Source organism: Lontra canadensis, unplaced genomic scaffold (genome assembly GCF_010015895.1).
Source record: "Lontra canadensis isolate GAN:19392208 unplaced genomic scaffold, GSC_riverotter_1.0 scaffold3, whole genome shotgun sequence".
Classification (NCBI taxonomy): Eukaryota; Metazoa; Chordata; class Mammalia; order Carnivora; family Mustelidae; genus Lontra; species Lontra canadensis.
Window position 1 is genome coordinate 30,330,039 of NW_022630997.1, and position 12,760 is coordinate 30,342,798.

General features: G+C 51.7%; 1 protein-coding gene across 6 annotated transcripts in view; it reads left to right on the forward strand.

Moving 5' to 3' along the window:
* ARHGAP22 (Rho GTPase activating protein 22) overlaps positions 1 to 12,760 on the forward strand; it is a 165,251-nt gene that overhangs the window by 94,645 nt on the left and 57,846 nt on the right. The window contains exon 1 of one of the 6 annotated variants that reach the window (XM_032837966.1): positions 9,800 to 9,866. The exons of the other annotated variants lie outside the window; for them this stretch is intronic. Within the exon in view, the coding sequence (XP_032693857.1) occupies positions 9,815 to 9,866 (52 nt within the window). The 5' untranslated portion in view covers positions 9,800 to 9,814. Of the gene's footprint in view, positions 1 to 9,799; positions 9,867 to 12,760 lie in introns of those variants that run through there. 6 annotated transcript variants of the gene reach the window in all.

A 12,760-nucleotide genomic window follows, 5' to 3' on the forward strand; every position in this document is an offset into this window, starting at 1 on the left:
GATAGGCACTCTACCCACCCCAGCATCTATGCTTTGGATGCATGGCCAATGCCAGCTTCTGTTCAGCAGCCTGATGGCCACCGGGATTGGACAGAAGTGGCCTGGACATTGGTCCACCAGAACGGAGAAATGGGAAGCCGAGCTGTCCTGCATTTTCTCCTTCCACAACTAGGTGGCGGCAGCAAACACAAGTACTCTATTACCCTTCATAAGGACTCTGCATCCCCATCTCCCTCCTCAGGGGTAGAATTCTCCTAGTACAGCCCCTCCACCTGCCCAGCACCCCATCCGCCAAGAAAGGGAAGGCACTTGGGCACTGAATATGTGTCCAGCTCTTTTCTTAGCGTCCCAGTTAATCCTCACAGCCCTTCAGGACCTGCAGCCCCCCTCATTGCCCCCACTGAAGGACTGAGGGTCTTCCAAGATGTTGCAAGTTGGAATTCAATTCAGACAGCTTTGGCCTCTGTTTCAGTATGGTGGCAAAATGCAAGCCTGAGGGGTGCCTGGGTGGTTCAGTGGGTTAAGCCTCTGCCTTCGGCTCAGGTCATGATCTCAGGGTCCTGGGATAGAGCCCCACATCCAGCTCTCTGCTCAGCAGGAAGCCTGCTTCCCCCTCCCCCTCTTTGCCTGCCTCTCTGCCTACTTGGGATCTCTATCTCTGTCAAATAAATAAATAAATCTTTTTTTAAAAAATGCAGGCCTGGGTATCAAATCCCCTGACAGCCTCTCATAGCACCTCAGCCCCCTGTTTCAGCCAAACCTGTTTCCTTTTCCTATGGCCATGCACACAGACTTCCCCAGTCTCTCCATCCAGTAAGACATGACTGAGCTCTGGACAATAGAATGTGGGCAGGAGTGCCGATATAGGCTGCTCTCAGCCCCTAAAATCCTGGGGTCTCCCTGCCCCCATTCCGTCCTCTGACAAACAGACGGAGAGGATCCAGAGGATGAGACCAAAGTCCTAGGAGGAGCCTGGGTCCCCAAGTGACCACATGGAGCAGAGACCCCTCCCCCCTCTTCCTGTCATGCTGCTCTACACAAGATGGTGACTGGAGCAAGGGAGAGTGTTTATAGCGTTAAGCCACTGATGTTTTTGCTGTTGTTTGTTACTGTAGCAAGCATTAATTACCTGATTAATGAGCTTGGTTTCTTATCTGCAACTTGGGGTTATCAGTCAGAGTCGCTGTGTCAGTGATGTACGTTGTATGTAAATCGCCAAACCTAGGGGCTGGCACAGAACAAACCCTCAAAGGCCCCCCCCCCGCCCCCGACTGAGGTCCCTCCCCCGCACTGTCAGCAGTCCAGCAATAATGATGACAGCAGCAACAAGGGCTCGTTAACCCCTAGCTGACAGTGCCATGCCTCTAGCTAGCTGGACCAGACAGCTGGTGGGCCAGCTCACGGTGGAGGGTCTCTTCTCCCGTGGCACGTGTGGATGCTATGAGCTCTCAAGGATACACAGGTCCTCTCTATGCAAAGGCTTCATTCATCTCCTGGAAGTTCCCTCTAACTTCAGAGACACACCATCAGAGAGGACCTGTAGAAGGGATGCTGAGCTAAGGGGATCATACGCACCTAAAGTGACAGGTGAGAGTCATGCTGCCTGTCTCTTCCCCTTACTAGCTGTGGGACCCCAGGTAAGTCACTTAGCCTCTCAGTGCCTGAGTTTCCCCATCAGTAAAATGCAGAGGTACAGGATTCTTGTGGAGACTGAGTTAATATATGTAGGATGCTCAGAGCAGTGCTTGGCATTCAGCAGGTGCCCAATACGTGTTGCTCTTCCTACCGAAGCAGGTATCCCATTTGGTAACTCCTGGTCAGGCAGCTGAGACCATCTTCAGCACCGAATGCGGAAAAGCCTGAGGCCACAGTCTCCCTGCAGGAGGTACAGCTGCAGCCGTCCAGGCCCCAGGCTGGGGGCAAAAGCTCTCACAGCCGGCTGACCAGCCTCCCGCTCTTTCCCATGCTGCATTTCTCCTGGGGGCGGGAGAGGAAAGAAAGAAAGGCAGAAAGAGCAGGTGGGGGCAGGGATGGGGGTGAGACTCCAGGAAAAGACAATGGGCTTTGTAAAATCCCTCTCTGGGCAGTCTGGCCAAGTTCAATGGCTGCAGGCCACATGAACAGCAAGAAAAATGTGGCCCAGGAATTTCTCCCCAACGATTCCCCTTGTCTTTCTCTGTGGGAATTTGGAGCTGCAGACACATTCCTTCCATGAACAACGTCCACAGCAGCAGAAGACCCATTGGCCAGAGCTGGGGAGCCCGGCTGGCCAGGCACCTCTGGGGACCCACCCCCAGTGCCCCCCAACTCCCGCCCTGAGGAGTGGGTATGGCAAATGTGCAGGGAAATGGGCTCTCGCTGGCAGACTTCAGAGCCCCCTCTGCTTCTCCCCAGCACTGCACACACCTCTCAAGAGCCAACTGTCTGGACAGCTTGTGCAGCTGCTTTTCCCTAATCTGTCACCCAGAAGTGGAAACGAGCCATCTTGGACAGAATTCCCACCTCTTAGAGAAGGGAATTCACTTTTTTCTAAGCCAAGTACTTCCCAACTTATTAGGAAACAATTTCCCAATGCTCTAAAATTCTCTTAAAACAGAGGGCTGCAAACTACATAAACCTACAGACCAAATATGGCTTACCACCTGCTTTTGTAAATAAAGTTTTATTGAAACACAGCCACACCCATTCATTTATGTATATAAATGAATGGCTGATTGCATGCTGTAAGGGCAGAGTTGGGTAGCTGTAATGGAGACCAAATGCCTGCAAAGTTTAAACATGTTTATGATATACCCTTTAGAAAAAGTTTACTGACTCTTGGTTTAAAGTAGACTATATTACAGGACTTATTTCCTTATACTTGTATGAGATGGCTTCTAATGAGGGCACTTAGAATAAAATGAAGGTAACACAGTAGTCATAATTTAAAAAAAAAATTAAGGACCAAGGAAAATGCAAATAAAAGTAGAAAAGCAGGGCACTTTGGCTGGCTCAGTCTGTAGAGTATGCAACTCTTGACCTTGGGGTCATGAGTTTGAACCCCATGTTGGGGATAGAGTTTGCTTTAAAAAAAAAAAAATAGAAAAGCAAAATGGGGACCCAAAAGTAGGGATGTGATGGCCTACCTTAGGGCCTTCATACTTGCTACAGCCAAACTTTAAATTTTCCTTGAGCTTCCTGGCAGCCAAAGGGAAAAAGAGAAAGATAGTTAAGTTTCATTAAGGGAAACAAAAAGCAGACCAGTCCTTATGGAATCCACAGCCTTTTCTAGCACAAAGCAGTGTAGGCCTGCTTCAAATAGACTCTACCTTCCCCAGAGTCACATCCTTTGTTAAAAAAAATAAAATAGGGGTGCCTGGGTGGCTCAGTGGGTTAAGCCGCTGCCTTCGGCTCAGGTCATGATCTCAGGGTCCTGGGATCGAGTCCCGCATCAGGCTCTCTGCTCAGCAGGGAGCCTGCTTCCCTCTCTCTCTCTGCCTGCCTCTCTGCCTACTTGTGATCTCTCTCTCTATCAAATAAATAAATAAAATCTTTAAAAAAAATTAAAAAATTAAAAAACAAAAAAATAAAATAAAAGAGGGTGCCTGGGTGGCTCAGTGGGCTAAAGGCTCTGCCTTCAGCTCAGGTCCTGATCCCAGGGTCCTGGGATCGAGCCCCACATCAGGCTCTCTGCTCAGCAGGGAGCCTGCTTCCCCTCCTCTCTCTCTGCCTGCCTCTCTGCCTACTTATGATCTCTGTCTGTCAAATAAATAAATAAAATCTTTAAAAAGGAAAAAAGAAACCAGAACAATGAGTGTGTAAAATGAATAGCAATGGCAATGCTGCTGATGACAGATAACATGGGAAGATGCGTGCTAGTGAACACACTTAATCAGACATTGAAATTCAAACCATTTGGCTTCCGTGCACTGTGGCAAAAGTGCACAGAATATATTTTGAGGTACCAGGAGAGCAACCTCCCTTTTCTTTTCTTTTTTTTTCTTTAAAGATTTTATTTATTTATTTGTCAGAGATCACAAGTAGGCAGAGAGGCAGGCAGAGAGAGAGAGGAGGAAGCAGGCTCCCTGCCGAGCAGAGATCCCGATATGGGGCTCGATCCCAGGACCCTGGGATCATGACCTGAGCCGAAGGCAGAGGCTTTAACCCACTGAGCCACCCAGGCGCCCCCAACTCCCTTTTCTTATAGTTTCTGCAGGTCTGTTTGCTTCAGAGCAAAAATCGAAACCAAGTGGAGGTGGCCCCCACTTGTCACTGACTTACCTTTCAGGGCCTGGCACAAAGCAGGCCCTCAGGAAATGCTTGATGTCGGGTGGATCTAGCCTCTTTGGGCCGTGGATTTCCCATGAAAAGTGAGGAAGTTGTACTAAACCATTAAGTCTTTTCAATTCTAGAACATCTGTGTGTCTTGGTGGTGTACATGTGGTGTGGGCACCCTGGATTTTGGCCAAAATCCTAACACAGATCAGAACTATGATGGGAGAAGAAGAGAAGGGGAGGCAGCCCAGAGGGAGAACCTTACCTCTCAGGGACAGGAGGCAGGAGTCTGTTCATTAGGAAGGTGACCTATGATGGTCACACTGCCCAGACTGCAGGTGAGCTCTCCCACCAAGCAGCTGTGTGACGTCGGGAGCTCATGTAGCCCGAGCAGGTGTCCACAGCCTCTCCTGTAACAGGAGCATGCTGACATCTCCCCATCACCAGGATGCTGTGGACAGGAAAGGAGGTGCTAGCACCAGTATGAGCGAGAGGCTGTGACACACAGTCTACAAAGTGACTTTGTCTTCAAGAAACCCCTTCTACCAGTGCCAAGGCTGCCAGGAAGGGGCCCTGACACTGAAAATTTAACAGAGCAATGAGCCTCCCACGGCTTTCCTTCCAGGCATGGTCCAGCCCTGCACAGGGGTTGTCTTTTCTATCCCATGTCTCACCTACAGATATGCCTTAGACCCATGGGGCACTGAATTTGACATCAAGTATTATCCCTTTTCCCTCCAGAACATCTCCCAAAGAGTCATTAAGAGCTCAGGCCCCAGAGTAAGATAGGCCGTGTTCCAATCCGAACTCAGACACTACTTAGCTATGTGACCTAGTGCAAATTACTTTATGTCTCTGTGCCTCGGGGTCCTCCACCTTAAAGTAGAAATAATGACGATCCCTAACACATAGAACTGCTCTGAATTTGGATGGAGTGCCAAGCTCTTGGCCTGGCACACCGGCCCAGCTGACAATGCGGGCAATGAGTATTATGTAATACTCCCAGTTCCCGTGGTGTTACTGCATAGTTAGTGACTTACAGCATCTTATTCGCTCACTATTCTACAGTATGGGCAGGGCTCGGCAGGCCCAGCTCGTCTTCCCTCTACCTATGTCGGCTGGAGGATCCCATCCAGGGCGGCCTCACTCATGGGGCTGGAAGGAGAAGTTGCTGGCTGTGGCCTTGGTTCTCCCTGTGTCTCTCTGTGCTGCTAGGTTGGGCTTCCTGGACCGTGGCGGGCTCAGGGCAGTCCCCAGGCTCACAAGGGGTAAGATACCAGCAGGATCTGCCAGGCCTTTTTAGGGACCTGGTCCAGAGTCCCTGCTGTCACTTGTTGGTTAATGGAGGTCATCGGGCAGCCCAGATTCGAGGGGACGGGCACACACAAGGTGGGAGGACTGGGAGGTGTGGGTCACCAGGGCCACCCTGCTGACACACATCCCACCTGGGCTCCCTCTCTTCCTCCTGCTACGTGCAGGCCCTGCCGCGCTCGGGGGGCTGTCTTTTGTTTCTTAGCTTCTCCCTGCTCCCGGTCGCCCCTTTCAGGTCCTTCCTTCAGTCTCTTGTCAGGCTGATGAGTAAGAATCACAGGCTGCCTCATTTTCCCCTACCCTAGATGCCCTGCTGCACCTCCCCACCCCGGAACCTAGCTCCTCAGCAAGAGCACAGCACCACCCAGCAGAGGACCATTCTTATGCCATTCTCTGAGGAGCTGGTCCCTCCTCAGGTCTCCATGCTGATCTCAAAAACCTCTGCTCTGTAGAGCCCTTCCTGCCCTCCTCCAGCACTGGGTCATTGTACACCCCGCCCTCCCCAGAGCTCTCAGGGTGTCCTCTTGGACTCCACAGAACTCAGGCCTTGGGCTTTCTCAGATGTTCAGTTGGGTCCATTCATTGTTTGGTACATAGATGAATGAATGAATGAATGAATGAGCATCATAGCCCCCAAAGCTATACCTGTGACTAAGATGCTATGACCCCATTCCTACCATGCCCCTGAGCTGCCTAAGGCTGGACTGACACCTTGAGATGGTACCATGAGGGTGCCTCAGTATGCCCCTCTACCCCTACAGAGAGGTAAAAGGGCCAGATCCTGAGTCTCCCAAGCAAATTCCTGAATGGCCTAGGGCATTTTGGGAACCAGGAGCTCAGGCTCATGCATAAAGCCAGGATCCTAGCAGCAGCAGCCTTCCTAGAAAGAGTCCCATATCCTCACTTTGAAATGGAATAAAACAGCAGAAGGCAGAGCCCTGGGTGGGGGTAGTCCCAGCCCCAGAGCCTTTGTCCGCCAAATCTGGTATCCGACCTTCCTCCCAGAACCCGCTGCACTCACTGGAAATCCATCCCCGTATTCTGGTTCTGCTTCCCTGTAGTGTGCAGGATGTTGGCCTCTCGGCTCAGAAAGAGATCTCAGAGCCCCTCTTGCCCCGACTACTCTTCTGGAGTGGGGCAGCTTGAGCTCATCTGGAGCCTTGCTGCACTGAGTGATCCTGATGTTTTGGCTTAATTCAAGATGGTTTGGGGTCATGATCAATTCAGGGGGCAGAGCTATATTCAAGGAGCTTGGTTTTTCAGGCAAATTCCATGCTCAGTATATGCTTTTCCAGTTGCAGCCCTTGACTCTATGCCTTATGAGGGAATGTCATCTATCCATCCACCCATCTGTCCACCCACCTACCCACCCATCCATCTACCCACCCACTTACCCACCCACCCACCTACCTACCCATCCATCTATCTGTCCATCCATTCATCCATCCACCCACCCATTCATCTATTCGCCTATCCATCTATCCATCCATCCACCTATCTCTCCACTGATCCATCCATCCATCCACCCATCCATCCATCCATCCATCCATCCGCCCATCTTGGCTCTATCACTTACCACTTCATTGGTCTTGGGCAAGCTTCTTCACCTCCCTGAACTTCTGTTTCTTCTTCTGTAAGTTGAATCTAATGTCATCTACTTCATAGAATTGTCCTATGGTAAACTGTGAAGTAGCACTTGTGAATTGCCTGGCACCTGGTAGGAAGCACATAGTGAATGCTATTTTTTCTTCCCTTTTAAGGAATAGACACATAACTAGAATACTATAAAAAGACGATGAATAATCAGGAATTAAAGTGTGTGAAACCAAAGGCAATAATACTAGAAGTTCTTGCCTTGCTTTCTACCTCCTAAACTGCCCTGGGAGTTGATATTTAAAGCTACTTTGAAAAGTCGAGTATCCAAAATATATTTGAACGGTTCAATGGGGATGCTGACCCTTTATAATAGGCTCATTTGAAATGATCCTGCTTTGCTACTTCCTCTTAGAAAGATAAACAAGCAGCCCACAATGGCCGCTGTGATGTTTTCTTTTAAATCTTGCTTTCCAAATGTAGGACTTGGCTGTTGGACAATCACCCGGGGGCTCACTCCCCACACATGCTCTCCCTGAATGCAGGGAGCTCTAGCTTGGAATTCCTGGGGCCTCATTAAGCCCGCTGTGACTAAGTGATCTTGCCTGGTGCTGAAACTGTTTAAAATGACTTGGCAGCAACCATAAGTCAGGTCTCCGTTTTTTCTCAGTTCCCTCTCTGTAACCCCCGCCTACATGTCATGAAGTGAAAACATCTTTCTTCCCCGAGCCAGTGCAGGACAACCCTTCTCTCTCCCTGAAAAAGCCTCATCCTCCTCTTTCTGGAGATTAAGGAGAGGGAGGCAGAAATCTGCCTCTTTGATAATCTCTCCTTTGAATAAGACTTAACTCCTGGGAAAACCTCTTCTCAGTTCCAAGCCCTTCTTTCCTCCCCTCCCCACCCCCAACCTCCCCACCCCCCATCCCAAGTAACTCTTCTGCTCTTCTTCTGGACCACCTCTGTTTTTCCAAGAGGGGATGGGGGTAGGGTGGAAGGAAGAAAATCCCCAAATCCCGGGCAAGCCAAGGCCATCCGAGGCTCACCGCAGTGCCTTAGGGTCAAGCTCCTTAGGGAACAAGACCCCTGGGACCTGATGGACTGAGAAAGAACCTGATATTTAATTACACACTATGTAAATACGCCTTTCTTTTAAGAAATTAGGCCACTATCAACATGCTGAAGTCTCTTGACATCATCTTTCAATCTGTCCTTGTCACTCACCCTCTCCAAAGTGGTTTATCTAGGCCCTGGGGCCCGGAGAGCAGTGCCGGGCACAGAGTGACTGCTCTAGTACTATTTTGTAGATGTGTGTTCGTGTAAGCACTATGAATCCATAGATCTCAGTTAGCTCCAGCTCCTTCGATACCGTAGTTCAGTTCATGAAAATGCCCATGTATTTGATAATCCCTTCACCAGTGAATATTTTGTTGATTTCAATTTTTTTTGCGATTACAAACAAGGCTGGGATGAATGGCCCTGTACGGGTTTCCTTGGGCACGTGGGCAAGCATTTCTGTGGGGTGGGTGCTGAGAAATGGAACTGGCCAGCCCAGGATGTTAGCATTTCTCGTTTAAAATGAGCGGCTCACACGTTACCTTCCAAAGTCATGGCACCGTAAGTACCCATTTCACCAAATCCTCACCAACGCTTGACAATGACCGGTCACACAAGGCACTTAGTGACCCGCTGGCTGTGTTCTTTATATATTTAGAGTAAATAGCTATAGATCTCTGAATAGATCTATTACAGCAACTCATTTAATCCTCAGAAAGTCACCGGAGCGGTTCTATTATTCTCTCTGTTTCATAGGCAGGAAAGCAGTACAAATGTTTATATGACTGGGTACCATCAAACCTTTAATTTGCGCTAAACAACATCTGAAACGCTGTCATTTCCTTGACTTTTCAGGTGGAGAAACAGTCTCAGAAGGGAAGTGACTTACGAAGTCACCTAGTCCATAGGTAGCGCAGCCAGGTTTGCGGGTCGCTTGGGCGAACACGCTTACCGCTACTGCAGTTGTAGAGTTCAGGCGAGCTGGCAGAATATTACCCCCAACCCCCAGTAACCCAGGAGGTGACGGCTTAGAGGACGCCGGGGGAGGGGGACGCCGGGGGAGGGAGGCGCCGCCCTCTTACAGCACACAGCGAGGCACCCGTCTCTCCCGCCCGCCCCGCCCAGAAGTCAGGTGGGTGTCGCCATCCCCCGCCTCCGACCGCTCGGTTGGCTCCCCGCGCGGGGTGGAAGGAGCCGGGGACCTCTGGAGCTCGTACCGCGCCCCCTGGCGGCCTCTCGCGAGCGTGCAGCCCGGTTCCCCGGGAGAGTAACGGGCCGCGGGGAGGGCGCCCGAGAGGGCAGGGAGCCGGCGCGGGGCCGCCCCGGCGCGCAGAGATAAAAGCGGGCAGGCGGCGCGTCCGGCGCAATCTGCGCGTTCTCCTATTGATTAGCAGGGTCTGCCCGGAGGCCGGGATGCCCGCGGCGCGGGGCCGGAACGGAGCGTGAGAGCCAGGGAGCCGCCGGCTCCGCGGCCCCGCGCGCAGCCCCGCGCCCGGCTGGGCACAGCCCACCGGCCGGACCTCGGCCGCCGGGACCGGGAGCTGGGCAGGCAGCAGGCGGCGTGACGGGTAGCGGAGCAGAGCGGCGAGCGCGGGCGGCTGCCATGGGGCTGTGCTGCTGCAAGGACTGGAGGGGACACCTGCCGGCGCCCAAAGGTAACTCTGGGGCGCGCACGTGCGCCGCGGGCTGGGGACTTCAGCTCCCGGGAGCGGAAAGCGCGCCGCCGGCTCCCTACAGCACCTGCTGGGGGATGCCAGACCCGCCTCGGGGCTTGTCCGCCACTTCTCCAGGGACGCCCGCCACCTGCCTCAACCCTGGAGGGGCTTCAGGTGTGGCTGCAACTCCCCGAGCGTCTCCGAACTTCGGAGCGTGCGTCCAGGTGCTGTTCTCGCCGCGCGGAGACCCGCTGGGGGCTGGGGTCGGGGCCGCAGGGCGGGAGGAGAGCCGAGTGGAGCGGGGGCGCCAGCCCTCTAGGTCAGCCAAGTCCACGCCTGGGGCGGAGGAGCTCCTGGGGCCCGGCCCCGCCCACAGGTCCTTTGCGGCTTAACCGCCGGGAGCGGGACATCCATTCTCCTTGCCCATCTGTGTCACAAACTTGGACCCAGGGACCCTGGGTCTTTCAAAAGTCGCGGCAGAACGTGCGAAGGGAGCTGCTTGTGGAATGAGGCAGACTTGGAGAGGTCTCCAAGTCGGAATGGGCTAAGAATCCAGGGGCGGCAGCATGAGGTCCAGCCTCCTTCGGGCAGTGACCTTTCCAGTTTTTAACCCTTGACTGACTGAACCGATCCCTGTTGATTGTCAGAAACTTAGTGCTTCGCTTTACTGCAGGGCTTCCCAAACTCACCTGATCCTACAACTCACTTAACACCCTTCCCCCACCCCCCCATGAAACAAGCAGCTCCGCAGCCACCCTGACCTGCTGGATAGGTCCTGGGGAAGGCCTTACGAAGCTCCCGGCGGGAGCTTGCGTTTAAGGCGTGTGTTTAAGGACTTCCCCCAAGTGACTGCCATGACCCGTGAGTTGGGAAGCCTTGTATGTAAACCCTAAGGTCACAGTGTAGGCTCTTCCGGAATGGGCCTCAGGTCCTGATTCCCCAGATGAAGGTGTGACTGTGTCAAGCGGCTTGAAGGACCCTTGTCCAGGCGATGATGCCACAAATGTACAGGTTTGTTTCACCAAGGGTTGGAGGTAGCTTATAACGTGTGTAACAAATAAACACATTGTAAAAGCTAAACCCGATCCTACATTTAAACAGAACTCATTGAGCAAAGAGAGAAAAGAGCCCAGTTAATCTGACCATAAGCTAATGTCGGTGGTTGACACTTTCTCCAGCCAAAACCAAATAGGAAATGGGACTAGTTGCATGGTTCCCATTGCCAAAAGCAACAAAATTGATTACAAATTTGATTTTATAAAGAAAGAAAAGGAATTTTTCCCACTGGGCATCTTGTTTGCTGGGAGGGGACTGAGGCTTAGTGAGCCTAGACTGTTGCGGGAGCCAGGGGAGCAGTAGGACCCAGAGGCCAGGGTTTTGCTGCATGCTGGCTGAGGGCAGGTTGGAGGGAGAGCACCACTGGGAGGATTTCTCTGGGGGCTGGCTGGACAAGCTACTTTGGTCTCCTTGGCCTGACCCTACTCAGTAAACAGGGCAAGGGGTGGAGCCTGGGTCCCAGAAGCCAGGGCAGGTTTTCAGAGCATTGCTTAGGGAGGGTACATACTCAGTTAGCAGCCCTGGAAGGTGCCTGGGTCATCTCCTGCTAGCCTTGTCTTTGTAGGCTGTGGATGCCCAGGCTGTACCCATCCAGGTGAGGACACTGGTGTGGAGTAGGAATGTTTCCCAGCTTGCTGCCCCTGAGCCCACCATCCCAAGGCACAACTAGCCACACCAGCCTGGGGTTAGGGACCCAGTCTGAGAGGGCCTGATTTGTCCTGCAGCCCATGTAAATCAACAAAGCTGGCCAAGTCTGGAGCTAGATGGGGTCGGGAACACTATGATGCTAGAATGTGCCCGCCCTGTCCAGAGTGGGCAGCCAGCCAGCCACTGCCAGGCAAGAAGGATTTTCTATGGTTCAGGGAAAGCATATATATATAGATATCTATATCTATATATCTATATCTATATCTATATCTATATCTATATCTCCAAATGTTTAAATGTTGTTGCATCATTTAATAAATTTCGTCCATCTGGCTAGGCCAGAACAGTTTGGACCTTTGTGCAAAATGAGTTCTGCCATAAACCCAGAAGGGGAGGAGTGGTTCCTTAGTCAAATAATCTTAAAAATCATGAGTTATTAAAATTTGGAGGGTTTTTCAATGTGAGACTTCTCAGTGCTTTTAACACATTGGTACCATTGTGCCTCTCCAAGTCGAGCAGCTTGTAGATACAGTCTCCAAACCTTCAGCCTGGGAACCCGCGTTCCATGGAGCACCTCAGAACCCATATCTTTGGACACAGCTTGAAAAATGTTGCTCCAGGCAGTAAACCGACTCAGTGGTCGTCGCAGTGATGTGTTTCCAGGGGATGTGTTGTGTGTTTAGCTGCTGCAACTACCTGGGTAAGGAGATTTCTGACTTTCCCCACTAGAAACATACATAGGTATACCATTGAAGAAAAGATCGGAAGAGAGTCCGTTCATCACTGGTGTAATCTAAAATTTCCCAAGACAATAGGTGTCGTGAATAGATTTCATTGTTGGAAGTTTCTGAAACGAAACTTCTACAACAGAATATCTGACTGCGTTATCCCTGTGTGGAAGTGTACTGGATATGGCAGAAAAGCTTAAATATTAAATCCCAGGAAGAGAGCCGCAGATATCCATCGCGTGCCAGCGTCACCACGGCCAATCTTGTCATCGTGCTTTTGTATCCAAAGCCTGGCAGGCCCTCCGGGAGACACCTGCTCACCCGCTAGTTGAGGAGCTGTGGCTGGGCAGCGTGGATCTGGGGAGGGATTGCTGCAAATGCTTTCGGGCCATGATACACAGTGATCCTAATCACACTTCCTATCACACAGAAGACAGATCATGGCGAATGGGGCAATCCTGG